Source organism: Carcharodon carcharias, chromosome 3 (assembly GCF_017639515.1).
Source record: "Carcharodon carcharias isolate sCarCar2 chromosome 3, sCarCar2.pri, whole genome shotgun sequence".
Lineage (NCBI taxonomy): Eukaryota > Metazoa > Chordata > Chondrichthyes > Lamniformes > Lamnidae > Carcharodon > Carcharodon carcharias.
The window spans coordinates 57,223,767-57,249,632 of NC_054469.1; the positions used below are offsets into that span (position 1 = coordinate 57,223,767).

At 41.4% G+C, this 25,866-nt stretch overlaps 1 protein-coding gene across 1 annotated transcript in view; it reads right to left on the reverse strand.

Moving 5' to 3' along the window:
- Window positions 1-25,866, reverse strand: part of gpr158a (G protein-coupled receptor 158a) — a 641,632-nt gene that overhangs the window by 516,233 nt on the left and 99,533 nt on the right. Inside the window, exon 2 of the mRNA XM_041183940.1 lies at window positions 8,614-8,719. Coding sequence (XP_041039874.1) covers window positions 8,614-8,719 — 106 coding nt within the window. The remainder of the gene's footprint in view (window positions 1-8,613; window positions 8,720-25,866) is intronic.

Sequence of the window (25,866 nt, forward strand, 5' to 3'; positions counted from 1 at the left end):
GATCTCGTAATGTATAATGAAACTCTTGAGTGGAATTAGAAGTAAAAAGGAGAATTGGGTTACAGTTCTTGGCGAACTATAGTTTAGTTAAGTTAGTAGTGCTTGCTTTGTTTAATTTGTTTTATATACATTAAAGGTTGTTTTGTTTAAAAACACAGAATTTTTCCGTTGGCAATTTGGGGGCGGGGCCCACTTGACGACGCAAAAATGACATGGGATGACATTGGGGGAACCCCTGACATCATCCCGCCCCATTTAAATATTCAGGAAGGCGGGCGGACAGCGCGATCAGCTGTCCACCCGCCGACCTGTCAATGGCCAATTGAGGCCATTGACAGAATAATTAAATCAATTAAAGGCCCTGCCCATGCAACCTTCAGGTTGGTGGGCAGGCCAGGAGCCCCAGCGGGCTTCTGAAAAAACATGAAACCTCATCCACTGGCGGGATGAGGTTTCATGCCTGTTTTAAAAACCTTTAATAAACTTTATGTGATATTTATTAACATGTCCCATCTCGTGTGACATTGTCACATGAGGGGGACATGTTAATAATGTTTTTATTTTTCTATTTTTGACGTTTATAACACTTTCAGCGCTCTCCCTGAGACAGCACTTAGTCTCATGGAGATGTGTGCTCTTTCATGCGCATGTGCAAAACAGCACATTTTGACAGTAGGGGAATACCCCCTGCACAGGAAGCTCATAGTGCTTCCCGTCGGGTGGGGCCCACCTGCCCATCAAGGGCAAAATTCTGCCCATGAAATCTTGTGGCATGACTCTTTCAGTGAATCATTGAGTGTTTGAATTTCTCTTTCAACATTAATGGTCTCTGCAGAGATCATAACAAAGTGTAGCACAGTACTTACTGCAAGCGCCTACCAGAGATACAAATTATGCAAATCAGGTGTCTTACATGCCATTTTAACACAAAGTCACAGAAGCCCTGCCCAATGCCACCCTCCCAATAAAATATTCAGAGCTACTGAAGCAAGTATTTAAGGGTTTCTCACCTGCAGATAAATGGATAACACAATCTGTGGGCTATTGTGATGTTTGCATTGCCAGGAGCGTTTCCAATTTCCAGATTGTTTCTTTCTGAAACCTTTTGCTTTACCTATCCTCAGATACCCAGAAGCTTGTGACTCTGAGGCAAAAGTGCTACCAACTGAGATACAGTTGACATTTCAAGAAAAAGGGGAGAGGAGCTTCACCAAGCAGCCTATTGCAGACCTCTGCAGCCTCTTAGGATAGGTCCTACTACCTACTGAACCAGGGGATCATGCTTTGGCCGTGGCTATCAGATAGCCATAGACATTAACTTCTTTGTCATTGGCTCATTCCAGTCTGCTGCAAGCCACATCTCCCAATCTGCAATGTACACACTTATTAAGCAGCTCACTGACATCTTCTACATTGGAGAGACCAAACGTAAACTGGGCGACCGCTTTGCAGAACACCTGCGGTCTGTCCGCAAGAAAGACCCAAACCTCCCCCTCGCTTGCCATTTTAACACTCCAACCTGCTCTCTTGCCCACATGTCTGTCCTTGGCTTGCTGCATTGTTCCAGTGAAGCCCAACGCAAACTGGAGGAACAGCACCTCATCTTCCGACTGGGCACTTTACAGCCTTCCGGACTGAATATTGAATTCAACAACCTTAGATCTTGAACTCCCTCCTCCATCCCCACCCCCTTTCCGTTTCTTCCCCCTTCCTTTTGTTTTTTCCAATAATTTATATAGATTCTTCTTTTCCCACCTATTTCCATTATTTTTAAATCTTGTATGCCGGGCTAGTCTTTCCACCCCACCCCCACTAGAGCTGTACCTTGAGTGCCCTGCCATCCATTCTTAATTAGCACATTCGTTTAGATAATATCACCACCTTCAACACTTCTTTGTTCTATTGTCTGTGACATCTTTTGATTATTTGCTCCTATCACTGCTTGCTTGTCCCTACAACCACACCACCCCCCCACTTCTCTCCCCCACCCCGACCCCCCCACCTTAAACCAGCTTATATTTCACCCCTCTTCTAACATTCAATGAGTTCTGTTGATGGGTCATGAGGACTCGAAACGTCAACTCTTTTCTTCTCCGCAGATGCTGCCAGACCTGCTGAGTTTTTCCAGGTAATTCTGTTTTTGTTTTGGATTTCCAGCATCCGCAGTTTTTTGTTTTTATCACTGACATCCTGTTTGCCAGGGCTGATCAGCACATTACATTGCCAATTAACCTAAACAGTCAACACAAAAGAGCTTTGGAGATTTGCAGCGTTGTTTGGCTTCCCTCATATCAAGGGAAACCTTGAAGCCATGCCCTTAGGGCACCAGAATAACCAAAAGCATTCATCATAGTGGCTACCACTCCACTAATATCCAGCATGTTTGAAATAAAGGCATTGAATGGCAGGAGATAGACAGTAGATACTGAGCGACTCCTCGAAAGCCTCTATCTGAGCAGTGTAACTGTATCTCAAAGTTGAAACTCAGAGCATGCATGGCAGCAGTTTGTGCTGTCAGTGAGTGGCGCAGGATGGTGACAATGACTTGTTTTGTGAGCCCAACAGCAGCATCCTTGGAGATGGGCACACTCTCCGAAGTAGGCTGCAGAGTGTGTTATCTCACAATTCACTCATACTTTCAGCGAAAGTCCTGAAGCTGCTTCACAGACCTTCAAATATCTGATATACCTGCTTGTGAGAGGCTAGGAATTTTCTCTTCAATGCTGGAAGTCCTCGTGCTTGTCCTGCTCAGCAGAAGAGGGAGAAAGTATCAGCCTGCAGTGAGCTGTCTCCTTGATGATCGCTGCCATCAGTAACTATTGCTGCTAACTGATGCCAGGTGTTTCATCACAAGCAGGTTTCCCTGGGTCACCATCTAACCAATGTGAAGTGCCAATATCTGTGCTGGTACTTGGGAGGGGTGGAGCATGTGACAGCAAATGCAGGAAATTTGTCCTGGGAAGAACACAGAGGAAAAAGGAAAGGGGCAGGAGATAGGATGATACTGGAGGCTGGGCAACAGCAGTAGCAGACTTGAGATATCAGCTTCAACTGCATAGCTGTTCTGGGGTGGATGAAAGATAACAAGTAATATTCAGATACCCTGTTCAGGCCTTCAGCCCAGACTTCCTGATGCTCATGAATTTGCCTGAATCATTAACCAGCAGATATTCATAGAATCATAAAATGGTTACTGCACAGGAGGAGGCCATTCAGCCATTGTATTTGTGGCGCTTCTCTGCAAGAGTAACTCAGCTATTCCTGCCCCCTCGTCCTTTCCCTATACATCTGCAACTATTTTCTCTTCAGTTAATTATCTAATTTCCTTTCAAAAGCTACGATTAACTCTGCCTCCACCATATTCTTAGGCTGCAAATTCCAGATCCTAACCACCCGCTGCGTGAATTTTTTTTTTCTCAAGTCACTTTTGGTTCTTTTGCCATTCATCTTAAATCAGTGCCTTCTTGGTTCTTGACCCCTCTGCCAATGGGAATAGTTTCTCCCCATGTACTCTGTCCAGCCCCCTCATGATTTTGAACACTTCCAGCAAATCTCCTCTCAACCTTCTCTTCTCCAAGGAGGACAGCTCCAGCTTCTCCAATCCATCAAAGTAACTGAAGTTCCTCATCCCAGGAACCATTCTTGCAAATCAATTCTGACCCTCTCTAATACTGTTACATCCCTGCCAAAGTGAGGTGCCCAGAAATGGACACAATACTCCAGTTAAAACTGGACCAGCGTTTTATAAAGCTTCCATAACTTCCTTGCTTTTGTACTCTATGAAACTATTTATAAAGCCCAGGATGCCGTACTCATACTCCACTTGGTTGAGGGATTTGATGTTGGGTGCTCCTTCACCACCACACCCAGCCCCAGTCTTGCTCGTTTCCCTTGTATTATGTGCTGCAGAAAGAGAGGGTGGGAGTTAGTGAGTGGCTGTTGAACAATTAAGTGGAGATCTGTAGAGCATGTGCAATGTGGTGATAGCTGGAGATGCAGCAAGGTGGAATGACGATGGAGTGTGATGAAGGTAAACCAAGTGTGTGTGATGAGAAGTGAGGAAGGACTCACTGGAGGAGTTGGTGTAAATATTAGAGTGTGAGAAGAGAACATTGTAAGTTTTGTGGTGTGAAGAGACCAAAGGAAGAGCTGAACATAACTGGGATGAGAATGAGATGTTGTAGTGTCCCCTTGTGATTGAATGCTGAAGGATGTGATGGAAGGGAGGGAATTGTTGAAAACGGCAGTTGAAGGGGTGGGGATGGTGAATGGAGAGTTGTGATATGCTGCTAAAAGAAGAAGAGAGGTGAAGGGCTGTACTTACCCTTGCTGCTTTTGTAAGATCATTAAACTTCTTCCCATACTGACACTGGACATAATTAAACCTCTTCCTATATTAGCACTGATCCTGTCAGCCACCTCTGTCTGCCAGATAGTGGGCCTGGTGATGCTCCAGGGGTTGCTGGGGAACAGTAACTCCCTCCTTGCACTGAACTCCTCCAACAGGACCTCCAGGGAGGCATCTGAAAACTAGGAGTAAGTCTGTGACTCATTTCAGAAATTCCTCCCTTTTCAGCAGTTGTAATCACAGAATCACTGTGCAGAAGAGGCCTTTCAGCCCATCGAGTCTGCACCAACATATGAGAAACACCTGACCTACTGACCTAAACCCATTTACCAGCATTTAGCCCATAGCCTTGAATGTTATGACGTGCCAAGTGCTCATCCAGGTACTTTTTAAAGGATGTGAGGCAACCCGCCTCCACCACCCTCCCAGGCAGTGCATTCCAGACTGGGAAATGTGAAATCTTGCTTTAACCAAACATGGGAAGGCTCACCAAAAATTGTGCAGACAAAATGTATGGGCACTCATTTCCTGTTACAATCAGTTAGGCTGTTCCTCTTATTAAAATAAACTCAGAAGTTAAAATGAGCCAACCTCACAGTGGTAAAGTGAAGAGGGTTTGCTGTCTGCTTTGCCTTCTGCCCTCAGTTCAAACTGGGACTCAAGATGCTACCTAAGCCTGGTTGGTAATAAGTATCATTAATTAATAACGGAGTAAGCAGAATGGTCCATCAAAGTTAGTTCAGCTGAACTGAACTTTTTAAAGCTCACTATAAAATATTTTAATATTTCAAATATATTTGTTGTTTACATTGGATATTAATTATTTTACATAGCATCAAGAGCTCATGGGAAAATGTTGGGCAGGAAGAAGGTTAAAAGTGAATGATTCTCCAAATGTTCCAGTCCCGTCCGCGATGATGCCCGCTGGTGGCAGGGCCAGAAAATCCCGCCCGTTGTCTGCAAGATATTAATTACAGCCTTATTCACAGAGAAATGTTATACCTGTAAAAACAGCACAAGTGATTCAAACTTAGGAACATGTGATCACAGGAACTGCAAGAAGCCATTTGGCCCCTCTGTCATTCAGTGAGATCATGGTTGACCTGCAACCGAACCCCATATAACCAACCTTTGTCCCATATTCCTTCAGGCCTTTGGTTAATGGAAATCTATCAATCTCCGTTTTAAAACTAACAATTGATTTAGCATCAATTGTAGTTTGCAGAAGAGAGTTCCAAACTTCTAACACCCTTTGTAAGTAGAAATCTTTCATTTCACTCCTAAAAGGCCTGGCTCTAATTTTTATGTCCGCTAGGCTGAGACAATAGAAATATTTTCTCTCTATTTACCTTATCTGTACTTCCCATTCAAAATCACTCACTCATCCACAAGTTATAACTTGCAAAGGCAATGAACTTTACTGCAAAGTGGCTTCCTGCCTAAATGCATTATAAAATGTCACTAGCCCGCACAGTGCATTGGAATTTTCGCAATATTGTACCTTAATAGCTTCAGGACCATAATATTGCCATAGATCTGAAGCACTGTGTAAATTTGGTTTTATTATTTTTCCACAGTCCTCCTTAGCCTTCCCAGCAAAGTACCTTGTGCAGCCCAGAGATCGAGTAGATGATTGATGCTCAAGCCTCCTTCCCCTCCAAAGCTGCTCTTAGCCAAGTACTAGAGACTGCACTATAGTAGACTAGAACTACATCCTCCTCTGATATTTTCTCCTTACAGCTCAACTTACCCATTCTCAAATTACTCAAGGAGATGTCTTGCATCTGCTTAGAACCTCCCCACGTTTGCCCAACTTAAATTAGGAACTCAACAGATTGGACTTGCATTTCATCACCTTGTATGTTGTTGCACTAATTCAAGGTCAATCATTTTCAAACCGAACAACACCACAATTGTCCTTTTTACAAAAATACCAGTAACCTTATCAAGAGTAAAGAATCAGCATCCAATTCCTTTTATGACTGATATATAATAAATGTAAAATTGACTTCTTCATGGTAGCGATTGGCTTAAACACTGTTCATTGGCTTTAAAGATCAATTGGAAAATCACATTGATTTAATTCCCTGTGAGAAGCCTAAGAAAGAAGCAGACTTTTTATTATTCCTTCACCTTTGCCAAAAAAACAATTTTCATTTTGGTCCATTGGCAGACAACTGTTACCAGCTATTGAAAAGCTACAGAAATGGTTAGCCTCATGAGATGAGCACAAAACACCTCAGATTGTAACTAATTACTCAGTTTGTCCAAATTCCAAGGGCCATATGTCTTGTTATTCAAGAAGCCACAGAATCTCATGAATAATTCAAACTTCAACACTGCTCTCTGTTGAATGTGTTTATTGTGCAAGAATAAGATTCACAGAAGATTATTGAAACAACCCCTTCCCCTCAGAATGCAACAAAAGAATTTGAAAAATAATATGGAATTCCAACATTAATGCTTTGAATTACGAGATCTAGTTTTAGACGCAAAATAGGCTAAAAAAAAGGTGGTTTTTTCTTCTGTGTGCTATTCTTAAAAGAAAACATTGATATGAGTAAAGGTCAGCGCACCCACTCAAAAATAATACTGGACATTTCTAATTTCACCACCACATTGAGGCTTTCCCTCATATCCAAAACAGCTCCTCCTTTTACATCAAAGCTATACATATCCTTCAGCTCCATATTAAAAGAATACAGTTCTGTCTGTGATTGTTTCTTTTTTGTTATTGATAAGAACATAAGAGAACCCAGAGTGAGAAACAGCCATTCATCCTATCAAGCCTGCCCCATGTACAGTCTGGTGTCTTCCACAGCTCAGAGTTAAATACATCTTACCATGTGCATTCTTCATCCCTTTCTAAGACAGACAGACAGTCTTAAAAATTAATGGTACTGGAAGTCTTCCCATGTCTTCACAATGGTTGACCAGAACAGTGATGTGCTCTTGTGTCCAATGCAAGTTTGTGAGAGGCTAATACTTCAAGTCCAACCCAATTCTTCATCACAGTTTTCAAATATGTCGTTAATATGTCATTGCCTGATCAGTTAAGCATTATTTCCTAGGTTTTTATTGTGGTACTTTTCAGATTCCGTAGCTGAATAAAAATATATATGTCACCAATGCTTATTAAGTGACAATTTTAAGCATGAAATGTGCTCCAATAGATTTGCATCATCATTGGTCATTTTTTCCCCCTGCCTGCTAATGACTGGTAAGGTATAAAGTTACCCAAAGAAAAATAATGCATAGCCCTTATTTTGATTTCCATCTTTCAAAACCATTGACAAATGACAATTGATTCTAAAAAGAGGCTCTAATTTTTCCAAAGTCAAAAAGCAGGTTTAAAAGCATTTCTTTTATCTAAATAAACTGTGAATTGAAGAAGGCAAATGATTTGTGAGAGTCAGGAATCTGCGTCACTTCTCATTTCTCCCTCACTCTTTTGTTCTTTTTGAGACTTTTTTCAGAGATCATTCCTGTCAGAATTTTTTTTTTCATTTTATTTTCCATTTATGCACACAGCCATTTTGAAAAGCAGCTCTGAGCATTTGATGTTCAAAATACAGCATCACATCAGTGCATGTTAGGCTCAATTTCATATGTTTTTCCCACTTAAACAAAAGGCACATCCCAAGGTAAGTTGTGCATGCCTGTTTCAATTCTGCTCAGGGGAATAACTTGTCATAGACAAAAAGGAACTGGTGATTCATATTGTTTATGGCCACCACAGTTCACTTCAACTCCATCACAGTTCACAGTAATGAGAAAGAAAACTCAGCCATGAAGTCATCTCTCTAAATTCCAAGATGGTAGTTCTGATGCTAAGTTCCATCAGAAAAATCACCGATGCTTTCCATCTGATGTCCAGTGAAATCTCCAACATTAATGGCATTATGTAATTTATTATACAGGGCCAAATCCAATTGTGCTTCTGCCATTGGAGGCAACATTGGAGTGTAAGGGAGAGCACCAATACTTTGCAGGTCCTAGCAATAGGTAGGATGGCCACGACTGGGCACTGTATTCCACATGTGATAATTCTCGTGCTTTAGCAATTCTTTAACATATAAGGAAAGACTGCGTCTTCATGTATGTTTTTAAGTACTTGAAATAGATAGCAACAATAAAGCAAGTGATTCGTCTGACTTTGTTTTCAGTAGTCATTGAACATCTAAAACAGTCCACAACAATGCAAATATTTCCCATATCCAGCCTGTCAAAGGAAGGCCCATTTCAGTGAGTGTGTTTGGCTTTACCTTAGTACTGTTGAGTCTGCATTTGTGTGTTCCTCCAAACCATCCTTCAGTTGAACACTGGTCAATGTCCACATTCTGCAGATTTATGTCAACTCTAACAACACCCCTGGAAGAAAAATAAGTGATTAGTATTCACAAATAGATGGGAAGAGTTACCAATTACCTTATAACTGATCAATTAAGATGAATGCAGTTAGTTGCCTGAGTCAGAGCACAGGGATACATAATTAATTCTACAAGATGTAAACTATTTAGCGTCCTTCAAAGGATTTATATGGTTAATTTGATAACTTAAACCAACGAACTGTGCAATTGAAGTCACTAATGCGATATTTCTTCAAAATCTTGCTGCATGTATAGGAACGTAGGACTTGGGAGCAGGAGTAGGCCATTCAGCCTTTTGATTCTGTTCCGCCGGTCAATAAGATCGTGGCTGATCTGATTTTGGTCTCAACTCCACTTTCCTGTCTGCCCCCCATAACCCTTGAATACCTTGTCTATCAAAAATCTGTCTATCTCAGCCTTGAATAAATTCAATGATCCATCCTCAACTGCTTTCAGGGGAAGCGAATTCCACAGACGCATGACCGTCTGAGAGAAAAGGTTTCTCCTCGTCTCGTTCTTAAAAGGGAGATCTCTTATTTTCAATCTGTGTCTCCAGTTCTAGTCTCCCCCACAAGGATACATGCTCCCAGTATCCACTCTATAACTATTATACTACAGTGCAGCAGTTTAGTGGAGCTATAACATGAAATGGTAAGAAGTGAGGTCATAATTGCAAATTCTCCACACAGTGAAGCCCACAAAAATAAAAAACAAAGGTGGTTTTGGACCATTTTTTGAATGAGCTCCAGCTATTTCTTCAAGGGCCACTGCTTAGGTTGCTCAACATGACCACAAGTGGATGGCATGTATGTGGCATACGCTCCCATTATTTGCACATCAAAATTACATTTGGAGTTTCTGTGTACACTGTAGGACCCCGATTTTCATGTTAAAAGTCATCACCTGCCTGAAAGGGAGGGGCACTGCGCCTGTTCATCCATAGGCCCTTACCAAGTCGCTGGTAGTAATACACCAGCAGCCAGCATAAACGAGATGATAAGTTACCTGGTGGCATTTTCCTGCTGCTACTGCACATGTGCCCCAGGTGGCTGGAACTAAAATCGGTCCCACCGAGCAGCACCCAGCCCCTTACCTATAAAAAAAAAGTTAGGAACTGCAGGAACATCCTGTGCATATCAAGATGGGTATGTCACCTTCTCATCCTTTCCACTAAGGAATGGTAGATGGTGTGGGATGCTTAATGTTATTTCCTACACCAAATTTTTATTCTGTTGTGTACAGTAGGAAAGAATCATAGAATTTTTTAAAATTCATTCCAGTTATTTGTAAAATCTTCCTAACATGCTTATAATTTTATTTGTAATGGACTATGTAAGTTTTTCACTCACAAAAATAAATTGTTTCATCAGGACACTGTGTCCTCTACAATTAAATTTTATGCAAACACAGTTTGTGACCATTCATTACAACTGTAATTTGAATCCAATTCAGACCCCTTAGGGGCAGGCAGACTCTGCAGTTGTAACTTATTTGGTCTGCTTCATTAAGGTATAACCAGATAATATGCAACTAGAAGCCAGTGAATACAAAATCAAGTAAGAGCCATCAAATAATTCCCCAACACTGCAGATATAGAGTGTTACGCAAATTTCAGATACCCCTCTCTCACATGGGTCAATTGTATAACAGATGGTTTACTGCCTTATACATAAACTCAATACTCTGTGTACTATCATCAGAGGTACCAACTGGGGATTCTAAACTAATAATATATCAGTAATCAATCAGTCATGCTTACTCATAATCAACTTTTAAATATTCAATATATGTTCAATAAATCCTAATTAATACACACTGAGACTAATTGCATTTCTCACAAATGAAATGCTCAATAATTATTGCCATATGGTATTCTGATGGTAAATGCAGAAAATCTTCTAGTAATTGACCAGGGAAATAACTTGATGATCTGGTCCCCAACTCACAAATCCAATAAACCTTCAAGTCCTGTGTCATAAAATTGATGTACCGTCCAGTCCTGCTTTGCACAGCATGTCCAAATGGAAGCACTGCGCCATGTCAATAAAAAAAACAGCCAAAAGAATTTACAACTGTGTTTATAGTAAGAACAATAATATATCGATCACAGCAGGCTTACTGAAGTAATCTTATTGTGGTGTTCAGATGACAGCCATGGTTAATGTTTTCACCTGTCATGTGTGACATATTGCTTCACATTCAATGTCACCAAGAGCTCCTTCACCCACCTGATATAAGCTCTAATACGTAGCCATACATGCATATTGCTTTTAAAAATATAAAGCAAAAATAAAAACCCACATTTACTACACATTAACAATTAGAAGTGATAGGATTAAGACTAATTTAATCTCCAGATTCTGAAAAGGATGATAAACTATTCTTACTTTACTGTTATGATTTATAATAACAGCTATTAGTCTGAATTGTAGCCTTGCAACTCGCTGCTGCCTATTTTATTCTTTTATATATACTTCCTGTGTCTATGCCAAGAGGTCATAAACACAGACAATTCTTCTCCATAACAAATTTGATGACACCTATCTGGCAAAATTCTTTCTGTTCTCTGTGCTGAAGATTATATCAATATTGTTTGTATTGCATTATATGTCTACTTTGAATCAACAAAACATACCTTCACAAAAGAACCTTGTCAAAGATAGGAAGTGACTCCTTGCATTTCCACAAAACACAGTTTATTTTAGTAATCTTCCCTTTCTTTACGGGCAATAGTTTATTGGGAGAACCACATACTAAATGCAGCATTATAACTAAACTGGTATTGGGTGTCAGGAGAGGTGTAATCACACAATATGCATGCCACCTACTGAACAGCATTCTTCCATTCAGATTTTGTCAAGAACAGTCCCCTAGCTCAGCTTTCACTTTCTATGTATGTACCTTGTCTAGTTAAGTGTTCTGGCCACTCTTCTTCTTCTCATTATGTCAACATGATCACTTTGTAATAGTTTCAACTCAGTTGCAGTTTTAGTAAAGAGCAACTCAACTTTTTGTGAATTGGTTCTGCCTGCAAATTTGACACCACTCCTGCTTTATCCTGAGCAGGCAGACAGGAATGCGTATAAATAAAAGATGTTCTAAATACTAAACGTTCTAATTCTGTAATATTGTAAGTGTTATGCAAGGCCAGGAAGAATACTTTCTATAACTTTGCTAGGTGATGTGCTGAGTTAATTACAAAAGGTGTCAGATACAGTCCTGCTGTTTAAATCAAGCATGTTAGTATTAACAGTTTGCCCACTGCATAAGAGTGGTTATGTCGAAGGGTCATGAGGACTCGAAACGTCAACTCTTTTCTTCTCCGCCGATGCTGCCAGACCTGCTGAGTTTTTCCAGGTAATTCTGTTTTTGTTTTAGTAAAATGACTGGTGCTTTGCAAACATTAACCTAATATTCAAAATTTCCCCCAAATCAGCAGTACACAAAGTAAATCAGTGTATCCTCATATTTGTTCAGAAAAATATTTAGGGTTTTTTTTATTTTGCACAGTAAGAAATAAAGCACATTTCAAACTTTGTAAATTCAGCTGTCACTCTATTGAATGACTAGCCTTCAAAGCAGTTACTTAATCTAGCATTCACTGAATCACCACTGAGGCTATCATAAACCACTTCAGAATAATAATTCTATAATTCTGTCAAACAAGTTTATATGCTCAGAGGTAAACACGATGTCATTCAATCCTCCCTAGAAAACAATAATCAGAGTCACAAAGCAAACTTGTTTCTTTTTGAACTATGAAAAACTGCAATTTACCAAGTACATTTTATTAGATATCAATGGTCCCAATCTTGTTGGAATGGTACATTGCGCAGCATGCTCTGTTAGTTAAACCATTTCTTGCACCTTTCAGTTTGAAATGTTTTTGCACAGTAACTTGCTAAAAATGGGATCTGATAACAGTGTGGCAAGGGTGTTGGGATGTTTGGGAACTTACTGGATAATGGCGCTAACCATCAATTTTGTTAGCCAATAAGAATTAGGGATTAAGAAAGAAACAGGAGCAATGGAGAAGGGGAAAAATATAGTCAAATCAAGTGGAGCAAGAGGAATTAAAGGAGGGAAGTAAAGACTTGATGAAGAGAGAGAAAAGAGATGGAGAGGAAAAATGAAAAAAAAAAGTTTTAAAATATTTTAAATCTCTAAGAAGAATTTATTACTTGCAGGAATGGAGCTCAACAGTTTAAATTGTTCCATTTCTGGGCCAGCTAGATTGATTGGCTTTGCATAATGTAATAATAATAGTATTTTATTCAAGAAACATGTTCACAGCCCAAAAGGCTGAACTACAGAGGACTTAAATCAAAAAAATCTATATATAGACTAAACAATCAGGTTAAAACATGTAACAATGATGCAGTAACAAAAATAGACAAACAATTTGAAAAGGTAACAGAGAAGTGTGGGCAAAATATTAAAGGAATTAAAATTATATTAAAATTACAAACCAATACATTAGTCCTATATTACAGGCATTGAAGTGCATATAAATGTCATCATTTTAGAATTCATTGAGGATCCAAGCTACATAAGGAACAGGGCTACACCAGTACCTTTCCCTCCTGCATCTTACAGAAATGAATTTAGTCGAATGTATAGCATAGGATTCAGATTAGCTGATTTGGTGCACTGGAACATGTTAGAAACATACCAACAGACAAGGGAGGGAGCAATATATTTCAATAGCTTACTCCAGAATACATGGTGGAGTATTCTGGTAACATGGAGAGATACAGGTACAGGAAGGAGAGGATGTAACTGACAGTCAGTAAAATAGGCAGAACCTGGCTTACAAGAGAAAGCAGTTACACATTTCACGATGATTGGGACTGTGAAGAGAGCAAAAGTGAAAGAGAAAAAGAGAAAGGCAAGTTAGAGAGAGAGGAGAGAGGGATATAGAAAAGTCACTTTGCATTTTTTGTGGCCATGTGATGGTATTGTTTTAATTGTTTTAGACCATGTCTATGTTTTCAATATGACTCAAAGGGTACTTGTCTGATTACACTTATGGCCTCTGGAAAGACAGGTTAGCAATTTAAATATGTTAATTGCTCAATTGGAGTGATATATCAACCTATATTTACATTTGAAACACCACATCTGTGGGTTTCCCAGGCGTCTTGAATCTCGCCCTTGAAACTACCATTGAAGGAGACAACAGAACAACAATTCAGGGGGCTCATTAAAAGTCAGGTTAATACAGCAATGAAGACCCAGTGCTGACTGCTGTTTCCTTATGTACCACTCAGAAAGGATTTATTCAGGGTATTTATGATGAGGGGTTAGTTTCTGCAATTTGGCAGTATTGAGACTCAGATCAGGATGAGTCAGAAAGAGCTGGCACTCGGGTTTGTTTCACTGGCCGACTTCCCAGTGGTGCAGAGCTTCATTGAGGGCAATCCACACAACCCCAAATCAACCAGGAGTGTTCATCAAGCAGAAGGGATCCCAATCCATTAATGTCCAGCTTTTATGCAACCACAAGAAAAAACTTATGCAGTTTTGATTCAGAATCTCAGGGAGCTGCCATGATGCTTTCATCAGTCCAAGCACCTTCATTGCTTTGGCCCTGCAAACAGACTTGAGATGCGGTTGCTAGGAGACAAAGGATATCCCTTCAAACTTGCCTGATGACACCCGCCAGAAACCTATGTAATGAAGCCCGAGAGTGCTCCAATGAAAGCTACATGACCACCAGACATGTCATTGAGCATTGCTCAAGCTGGGTGTCAGTGCCTGGACAGCTCTAGGGGTGCCCTTCATTATGCAGCCGCAGACTCTTCAAAGTGGTTGTGGTGTGCTGTGTTCTGCACAACATTATGCAGAAGTGAGGATTGGAGCCACACACCATGACACTGAGCACTCATTGGCCTGAATTTTTTGCCCTCAATCTGGGAGCGCAGTGTCAGGGAAATTCCCATCTCCGCAAACCAGTCTCAGGAGAAAGTGTCCCGGATGGTCTAATTTTCGTTCCAGAGGTGGGGGTGGGCGGGGATAGGTTGGTGCTGATGGTGTAAGTGTTAACGGGATTCGGCTCACTGCCCCCAGAGTTTGGAGGCAGCCACAGGGGTTGCTGTGTGCAAAGGCGGGCTGTGCAAAAGGCCTACCTCAGTGTATGGGACTTCATACCAGCTATAAAGAAAACAATAAAACAAAAATCAGTGCTCCAGCCCTCACCCTTCATCTCCCGCCCACATGCTTCCCATGCCAGCTCATGCCACCCCATCCACCCATATGGCTCCTCATACCCTCCATGCCAATCTATGCCATCTGCCCACACCCATGGCCCTTTTAGCCCCATGCCAACTTAGTGCCAACTCAAACCAACCCATTCCCCCACCCACATCCTTTGCCCCTACACCCTCCATTACAACTCACCCACCACCAACCATGGGCAGATCTCAGGACCATACTGAGATAAAATGTAATAAAGTTCTAAGGGTGGAATTTTACAGCCCCATTATGGTGAGGGCGGGGGCCATAAATTGCGGTGAGCCATTCAAAAGTCCATTGAGTTTGGCAGGATTGTAAAATCCCACAGCCGTAAAATTATGCCCTAAGTGTCAATTGCAGACATTATTTTTATAAAAAACGCTTATATTTATAAAACCCATTCACTATATTTACGTTCCTTCATCTGCATAATCACACATTGGGCAGAATCTTCGGCTCGGTGAGCAGGTCCCGTCCCTGCCACTGAGTCTTAAAATGACGCACAGTGACATCGGGCATGCATCCCGATGTCACCGCGCATCATTCAGATTTTCAGTTCGGCGGGCGCGCATCCGAGTCGGCTATGCATCCGCCGAACTATCAAAGGCTTATTAAGGCCAGTTAACTATCAATTGAAACAATTAACTGAGCTGCCCATCCAACTTTGAGGTTGGCGGGCAGGTAAAGAGTCCAGGCGGCCTTCACATTTATCATGAAACCTCATCCATGGGCGGGCTGAGGTTTCATGAAGGTTTTTAAAGTTGTGTAAAAATTTTTAATAAAATTAATAGACATGTCCCAACTCATGTGACAGTTTCACATGAGGGGACATGTCTTAAATTTTGTTTTTCCTTTATTAAATTTTTTTGAACTTAAACTAATCTCGAAAGAGTGTTGGTCCCAACTCAGGCAACCCCCTCCCTCTACCTGCACAGGGAACACTCAGCGCTTTCGGGCACGCATCACACTGGGCAACACCGCACACCCCCCCGACGGGGAGAAAATTCTCCCCATTAAAAAAAAGCAAACATTTCATTCAAGTATTCAATCTCATATAAAACAAGCATTTGTATTCATAGACCTACATCAAAGACTTTATAACATCTTAGAGCTGTCAATCAAATAATGAACTGACGGGCTCCCCACTATAATAATGAAAGGTTGTGAAATCAGTCATGCAGCCTGTTATGACACGGCAAGTTGTAAAGGTAGAGTTGTTTAAACCCCAGAGGGAAACTTGAACAACTGTCATAACCTATATTTTCAATTGGTATGTTTGAGGTACAGGAGTATGTTTGAGATTCAGGAGTAAAATCACCAAGCCTCAAGAAGTTTTTTATATTAAACTAAATTAAACATTTATTAATTTAAGAAAAAATATAAACACATATACGGTTACAAATTACTACCATACTAACTGTTAAACAAATCTCCAAATTAATTACTCCCAGGTAAATCTTCACCAAAGCAACAATAACCCATAGATTTTAAACAGACACCAGGCAAAGCACATTTGACCTTATGAATTCAAAATGAGGTTCCTTTTAATTTGTAGACACAGTTGTTGGCAGAGATCTTACATGTCTCTGACCTGCACACACAAACTCCTTTCTGTTTATACCCAGCTTCCCCTTTGAATGTAAATGTTTCATTGTATTACTAGGCTTTTTAATTTTACCTCTTCCAACAAGAATCCTTTCATTACTCCAATTTTATTAATAATATAAGCACATTGCTTGGCATCTTTCACCTAGGTGCAAAATCTTACCCATTCTTTTGAATGGTTTAGTCAACAAAATGCAAATTGCACTTTACCTTCTACTCCTTACATTTATCTAATTAACATCTCAAGCTACTAGACATCAAAGCACCCAGACTAGCTGGCTTTAATCCAATTACGATACACCTATTGATACACATATAGATACACACATAGACACAGACCCTGCTACAATTCCAATTTAAAAATAATTTCCAATAACATTATAGACATTAATCTCTTCATGACACAGCCCAAATCCTATAATGACAGCTCTCAAGCTTAAGTCAACAAGCAGTGTGTTTTTAACTCTGGCCTGTTTTCTTTTAAATTTAAAAGCCAGGAGATTTACATGCCTTGACAGCTCAATTGTTCCCTTAACAGCTTAACAGTTCAGCTAACAGCCTGACATTTCCCTTCATATCTTGAGAGTTCCAATCAGCTTGACAGTTCCAATGAGTTTATCCAGTTTTTACACATGTCCATGTCTAATTTTAATACACCCAAAGGATACCTGACCTCTCCCAAAGGGCAGCTAATTTCTCCCAAAGGGCACCTTACATAGCTGTCCCTAGACCTATCCAAAAGGGTACTCTACCTCTCCAAAGACATCCGGCAGTTTTAAACTTCTCCTGAAAGGTTTAATGCCCACAAGTCGAGTTTTGGACATCCCAGTTATGAAAATTGAAGGCAGCTGCACTTTTACTTTGGTGGGTATGGGTTTATGGGTGAGACTTCCAGAATTTGGAATCAGGCATAAGCCAGATACCCTCTCCATCTTAATGGAAATTCAGACCGTTTTCTGCAGAGGAATCTGAGAAGGAGGAAGAGCTAGAGCAAAAAGAGAAGGAGGAGTCAAAAGACGGTGACCCGAATGCAAAATCAGCTACTCACTTTGTTGCCTGGGATGGTTTATAGCCATGAGGTTCAGTTAGCCATTAACAGTAGGCCAATGTAACAAACACATCCAATGGCCATTCTCCCTGCCCATCCACACCTTCCCAATCCCATCGACACAAATCAGTCCTGTCACCAAAAAACCACCTACTGCAATCTCCCCAGTTAATTTAGGCCTTCCCATTCATCAACTGAAAAGATTAATTGCCAACAACCAAGAAAGGCAACACGTGAAAGTGGTGCAAAGTAATAAATTTATGTGTCTATACTAAAGCACAGAAACTTCACGACACAACATTTTGACAAACAGCCATGTGCACAGCCTTGTGCAACTACAAAACTTGACTCTTCCTTTTCCTACCACTCCTATCTGATGCCACCCTTGTTTTAGCAGAGGTGGAGTAAGGGAATGTATGGCTCTTACACCCTCCATTATAACTCACCCAGTATCAACCATGGGCAGACCTCAGGGCCATACTGAGATGAAATGCAATAAAGTTGCTTAGATCTCTCCTTTGATCGCTGAGATGATCTCGGCCGATATCCTCTGGGCTTTGGAGCTGTGATCAAGGGCCTCACTAAAACCTGCAACAGGTGAGAAGTGAGAGCACTTTGAGTGGAGTGCCCAATTTCATGGCTCCTTTAGCCATCACCCCTGTCATGGGCCAATTACACCCCACTCCTTTCAATCTGTTGAAGAGCAGCTTGCTCCACAGTAAAGCCTATTTAAAGCAACAGACATGTTGGCACTGAAGAGTCTGCATGTCCGTGGTCAAAGCCTGCATAGACTCATTTGATTGCTGTGACTTATATTCCACAGAGTAGGCCACTCTATTCATGGAAGAAGACATATTTGTAATGCCCTGTGACACCAACCCACTCATCCTTGAGTTGTACTGCTGCATTCTCTTTGCAGTCAAGCACAATGTGTGTGGAAGGCCTGCCAGCAAGTTGTAAATTTTCTGCTACACATAGATAGTTATGCTTTTCATTGACAGTTCCCTGGATACAACATTTGTGTCTAGTTGAGCAGATCTCAGAGAGGGCTGTGCCTTCGAATGCAGACTCTGTACTGCTAACCCTGCCACTACTGTCTGCTCTTGCTCAGTTGTAGAGTGTGAGTGACTAGTTGAAAACCCAACCACCTGTGTAACTGGACCCACTGAAGTATGAGTGTCTGAGCTGGTGCATGTTAAGGATAAGTCTTATGATAGTGCCCCCTCAAGAGAAATGTGCTCCTTTTAGGATTCAGCATCCATGACGCCTATCAACCGCTGTTACATGAGTAAAGGCCTTACAGAGAAAATATATGAATTTGTACTGGCAAAGTAAGATTGTCGCCGCAAATCAAAAGAGATTATAGAAGTGATCATATTACACTTATTGCTGAAATCAAGTCATATGACTGAGTATTGAATGATATGTGAGTCAATGATAATGTATTTCTGTCGCCAGGTAGGTGTGGGATCCCTATTACCCTGCCTCCAATGACCTGGCATGTTATTAATGCCACTGATTTTCTGCACTTCATCCTCTGCAATTGTCAGCTTTGTGATCTGTGCAGGACCACCTCCAGTTCTTTCCGACTCTCTCATGTTTTGTGCTCTTCCCTCCTCTAAACAAGGGAAAGGGCAGACTTATGAGTTACTATGATGGTGAGTGTGCACTTGGTGGTTAGAGAGCCTTTGGTGAAGGTGACTATCAGGAAGAGGCATCAAATTGCATAAGGATGAGGATGGGTGACAGGGTGGATGGACAGATGGGGTTTTGAGGAAATGCATGTGAGGAAATGCATAGAAAGAGAAGGGTGAATGCACTTGTAAGATAAGTGGGTGTGAACAGTGATCTGATGGAGTAGATTTGACAAAATAGAGTGAGATGGGGGTTGGTGGAGTGTGGTTATGCGCATTATAGGAAGCAGATGAATGTGCAACTGTACTCATCTCTCCTGACCTGGTTGGCACTTCCTGCAATGAATCCAGGAGCATGGCGCAATGCTCCTGAGGCTTGTGTTGCCTTGGGTTCAGGCTCTAGACGGAGTTTCATAAATGTTTATCTATTACCCTAAGAATGCTACTACAGACTGTTATTCATATAAACCATTTCTGTTTATTTACAGATCTATAGATATATCACAATACTCTACATGAGGTTGTACTTCTGCTACCCACCAGATCTCAGTCTCTTAGTTATGTGACATTGTGGCCAGGATTTTTCAGTTGGCGTGCCTGACACGCTGACACGTAAAATGACGTGCAATGAGGTCAGGCATGCGTCCCGGCGTCATCGCGCTGTCTTACGATGTTTCGTTCAGCGGGCGCACGCATCCGCTGATAATTGATAGGCCTATTAAGGCCATTAACGAATTAATTAATGTCAAGTTAACACTGCCCGTCCAATCTTACAGTTGGTGGGTAGGCTAAAAGGTCAAGCAGCCTTTACATTTTTTAGGAAACCTCATCCACGAGCTGGATGAGTTTTCCTAAAGCTTTTACGAATTAAATAAAATGTTTTGCTGAAAAATAAAAACATGCCCATCTCATGTCACGAGGGGACATGTTTCATTAAATTTTTATTGATTTTATTTATTATTTTCAAAAGCGCTTCAATCTCCCTGAGGCAGCGCTGTGCCTCAGGGGGATTGGAGCGCTCTTTCGCGCACATGCGTGCAAGAGCACTGGCCCCGACTCTCCCTCCTCCCCCCTTCCCCACAGGTAAGCACTACCACTTGCACATTACACTGGGCAGGCCGTGTAAAATGGCGCTGTGGAACCTATCACAGGTGGCGGTCGGCTCCCCAACTGCCCCCACCCACTCCCATCAAGCCCGCCCGAAGCGGGAAAAATTCAGGCCTGTGTCTTAGTTACATTAGTAGTTGCATCAGTATCAGATGCTCCTAATGTTAACCCTTTACTCGACACCTCCCCCCCAAGTCTTTATTCCAAATATATACATCCTCCAATATCTCCCCCCCAAAGGCTCAGAATCCACTGGGTTAGTATCTGTGGTGCCTTGACCAACCTCCCTGATCTGGTCCTGATTTCAATTCAAGGTTGAAGACGAACTGCGTTCTCTCATCGTTCAGTAGGAGCATCTTCCACCTGGGTGGTTGCAGAGTATCTATTTGTTTCTAGTTCTTTGTCTCTATCCAGATCTAAATATTATGTCCAAGGTTCCATTGGTTTCCTTCCCAATGATATCCAGACTCCTCAGTTCCTTCTGATATTTACTTGGTCCATCTCAATTCTATAAGATCTCGGCTGTGGAGCTCTTACTATTACAATGCCATCTTTCTGTTGATCCCATATCCACAATCTCCCCCCACCCTGGGCTGGAACACTTTCCAGTCTCGTGTTCTATGCCTGAAGTTGAAATTATGAGCTCGACTGTCTCTGTTGTTCCTCACACTACCTAACTTCCTAATGATTGTTTGAAGTAGTTAGGTTCTAGTGTTTGTTTTAGAGCTAGAAGTTCAGTTCACAACTGTCTTTCCATCAATAGTTCTGATGGCAAGAGCTCTTTTTTTTAAGCGGTGAAGTTCTTTAGGTAAGAAGGGTTAAGTTAATACTTTTGTTGTTTTTCATCAATTCCTTGATTTTTCAAACTCCTCTTTCTGATTCTCCGTTTGACTGAAGATATCTTGGTGAACTAGTCACATGCCGGAAACCATGTTCCTGCACAAAGTTATAGAACAAAGTTGGCAAACTAAGGGCCATTGTCTGACACCATGATGTCTGGAATGCCAAGTGCCACGAAGATTCTTCATAGTGATGTAATGACTTCCTCTGCCATATGGAGTCTGCTAACTCCAAACCATCTAGAGTAGTAATCAATGGCGATGATGAAAACTTTGCATTTAAACTCAAATAAATCCATTTCCAGGCACTGCCATGGCCTTTTAGGAAAGGCAGATGGTGCGATTGGTTCACTCTGCTGCTAGCTATGCATTGCATGTAAGGTATTCTATGGTTGGCTCTTCAATGGAGTGACTGACACCTGGCCACCAAACTAACTGTTGGGCTCTTGCTCTGCAATTTGCAATTCCCACGTGACCTTGATGGATTTTCTGGAGAATGTTGAGTCAAAGTGTTTTAGGGATGACTAGTCTGTCATTAAAAACTAAAAAATTGTCCATGATTGTGAGGTGCTTTCTTTGTTCGAAGTATTGGCAGAATACTAGATTATTTGGAGTATACTCTGGTTATCCATTCTGCCAATACCCTTTTATTTTGATGCACTCATCTTCCTGCTGTTGTGCTTGTTTAATTTTTTCTAATCTTTTCTCAGTGGCTGCTAAGTGTTTAGTATTGAGTGAAGTATGTGCTTCCACTTCCTCAATAAAATTTAAATCTCCAGTTTGACTTCTTCCACTGGTATTCTTGACAATGCATCTGTGTCATCTGGTACTTCTCTGAGCATACTCACTATCTGAATAGTATCTTACGAGTCTCAATCGAACATTGTTGAATTCTAAGTGGCAATTTTGCAATTTCCTTTAGGTTAACGAGAGTCAACGTCAGTTTCAATTTCAAACCTGAATCAGGGAACTACTCACAGGTCCATATGGTTCCTAAGGCTTCTTTCTCAATGGTTGCATACCTCTTCTATGTCCATAACAGACCTTCAGGTGTACTAAACTGGTCGCCTTCATCAATTTTTTTAAGCTTGAAACAGCACTGTGCCCAAGCCTGTTGATGATGCACACTAGAATTTCTGGTGAATGGGGAGAATTTTGACCCTGTCAAAGCATTTTGCTGGTCCACATTCCTTGTTTCAACAGCTGTTGTAATGACTCATTGATTTCCACCAAGTTTGGTAGAACTTGCCCATTCCATTTACCACACCAAGGAATCTTCATAATCTGATGTTTTTAGGTTCTTATTTTATTCATTCATGGGATGTGGGCATCAAGCATTTTTTACCCATCACCACATTGTTTGTGGGTCTGGAGTCACATGTAAGCTAGACCAGATAAGGACAGCAGATTTCCTTCCCTAAAGGGCATTAGTGAATCAGATGGGTTTTTAAACACCCAATTGACACTGGTTTCATGGTCATCAGGATTTTAATTCTAGATGTTTATTGATTGATTATTGATTATTATTGATTATCCCATGGTGAGATTCAAACCCAGGACCCCAGGGCATCACCCTGGGTCTCTGGATTACTAGCCCAGCGACAATACCACTATGCCACCACCTCTCCTGGGAACTCTGCAATGAGTTGGTTTTCTGTGGGTCAACTATAATTCCTGAAACTTGCAAAATGTGGCCTAAGAATTTCATCGTCGGCTTTGCAAATTCACATTTGTCATTTAATGTTAAGCCTGCTTCTTGTAGGGCTTTGAGGACTGAGTAAGAACATGACGTTCATGTTACTCCTTTGAGGAACCATGTATGAGAATGTCCTCCATATGGCATTTTACTCTTTCCATGCCTTCCAGGGTCTGAGACATCGTTCTTTAAAATATCTCAGGTGAAGAAGCAATTATGAATGGCAAAAGCAAAATACTGCAGATGCTGGGAATCTGAAATAAAAACAGAAAATGCTGGAAAAACTCAGCGGGTCTGGCAGCATCTGTGGAGACAGAAACAGAGCTAATGTTTCAAGCAAAATAGAAGGTCAAGGATAGGTGGGTGCTCAGGAGAAATTTGACAAAGATGTCATGAGCATAAGACAAAGGAAGTGCTAATGGTAGCATTAAAGACTAAGGAAGGTGCTGATAGTAGCATAAAGATAGGATAACAGAATGTGTTAGTAGCAGAACAAGGGTCTGTGAAAGCACAACATGGGAACAAGTGGCTGATGGCCCTATGGGGTGGGTTGGGGAAAAATGATAAAACAATGAATAAATAAATAAAAATAAATAGTAAATAAAAAGTTAAAAAATGTATTTTAAAAGTGGTAAAGATGGAGGAGAGAGTTCATGGTCTGAAGTTTTTGAACTCAATGTTGAGACCAGAAGGCTGTAAAGTGCTGACGGTGAATTGCTGTTCCTTAAGTTTGTATTGGTCCTCACTGGAATATTGCAGCAGGCCAAGGATGGACATGTGAGCATGAAAACAAGATGGTGCGTTGAAATGACAAGCGACAGGAAGGTCTGGGTCATGGTTGCATACTGAGTGAAGGTGTTCAGCAAAGTGGTCACCCAGTCTGTGTTTAGTCTCCCCAATGTAGAGGAGGCCATGTTGGGAGCAACAAATACAGTAGACCAAATTGAAGGAGGTGCAAGAGAAGTGCAACTTCACCTGAAAGGAGTGTTTGGGGCTTTGGACGGTGAGGTGGGAGGAGATAAAGGGGCAGATGTTGCACCTTCTGCAATTACATGGGTAGGTGCATGGGAAGGGGATGAGGAGTTGAGGGTGATGGAGAAGTGGACCAGGATGTCACAGAGAAAACGGTCCCTATGTAATTCTGACTGGGTGGGTGAAGGGAAGATGTGTTTGCTGGTGGCATCATGCTGAAAGTGGGTTTTGGTAAGCAGCTTGTCAAACACCAGGAGGGAAATGGAAAGCAATTAAGGTAAACAGAGCAAAGGAGACAAACGGAAATCCTGGTCCACTGTATTCACTGCTCCCAATATGGTCTCCTTAACATTGGGCAGATTAAATGCAGACTGGGAGATGGCCTTGTGGAACACCTTGGCTCAGTCTGCAAGCATGACCCAGAACTTCCTGTCTCTTGCCATTTCAACACACCACCCTGCTCTCATGCCCACATATCCATCGTTGGCCTCTGCAATGTTCCAGTGAAGCTCAACACTAACTGGAGGCAGCATCTCATGTTCCGATTAGGCATTGTAAAGTCTCCCGAGTTCAACAGCTTCAGACCATGATCTTTCTCTTCTATCTTTACCCCTTTTTAATCCAATATTTAAATTTATTTTCTTTATTCATTTTTGTTTATTAATTTTTTTAAATCGTTTTTCCCCAACAACACCCCCAACCCCGGCCACCAACTGGGCCATCAGTCACTTGTTCCTATGATGTGCTTTCACAGAACTCTGACCATTGTTCTGATATTAACACATTCTGCTATCTTACCTTTATGCCACTATCAGCACTTTCTTTAACACTACCATTAACATTCCCTTTGTCTTGTGTCATGACATCTTTGTCAATCTGTCCTGAGCTCCCATCTATCCCTGACCTATTTTGCTCCAGCCCCCCGAAACAGTATAAAATCCATCACATTTCTATTTCTCTCTAGCTCTGAAGAAGGAGGATCAAAACATGAACTCTGTTTCTCCCTCCACAATTCTGAATGATAACCTTCCTAAACAATAAGGATCAAATGGGGTGATAAAAGTAGTTAGTAATCTGGATTCTTTATCCAGGCATAACTGCCAGAAGCTGCTATTATCATACAATTTTGTGAAGAGGATGTCTTTTGCTAATTTGGCGAGGATTTCATCCACTGATGCCATTGGATAGATCTCGTGTCCTACTGACTTGTTTTATAGAGTTAAGCCCACACAGATTCTAATTGAATCATTAGGCTTTGGTACTATAACCATTCCAGAACACCACTTTGTTGGTATGGTAACTGGAGAGATGGTCCCTTGTTGTAATGTGTTCAATCTCACTCTTGACTTTGTCTAAGGGCGGAATTTTCCACTCCCATTGGCGGCGGGCATGTTTGGCAGCGTGAGCCGACAATATGGTGAGAAGGCCAAAAAACGGTTTAATGCAGCCATGAAACCAGTTTGCAATCATCTGCTTCACCCGTCATTGGCGGGCCACACTTCTCGCCGCCGCACATTGGGAACCAGATTTCAACACTTTAGCACCTCATTATAAGCCATAAGACCATAAGACGTAGGAGCAGAAATTAGGCCATTCGGCCCATCAGGTTTGCTCCGCCATTCAATCATGGCTGATAAGTTTCTCAACCCCATTCTCCTGCCTTCGCCCCGTAACCTTTGATCCCCTTACCAGTTAAGAACCTATCTATCTCGGTCTTAAATACACTCAATGACCTGGCCTCCACAGCCTTCTGTGGCAATGAATTCCATAGATTCACCATTCTCTGGCTAAAGAAGTTTCTCCTCATCTCTGTTCTAAAAAGTCTTCCCTTTACCCTGAGGCTGTGCCTTCAGGTCCTAGTCTCTCCTACTAATGGAAACATCTTCCCCACGTCCACTCTATCCAGGCTTTTCAGTATTCTGTAAGTTTCAATCAGATCCCCCCTCATCCTTCTAAACTCCATCGAGTATAGACCCAGAGTCCTCAAACATTCCTCATACGTTAAGCCTTTCA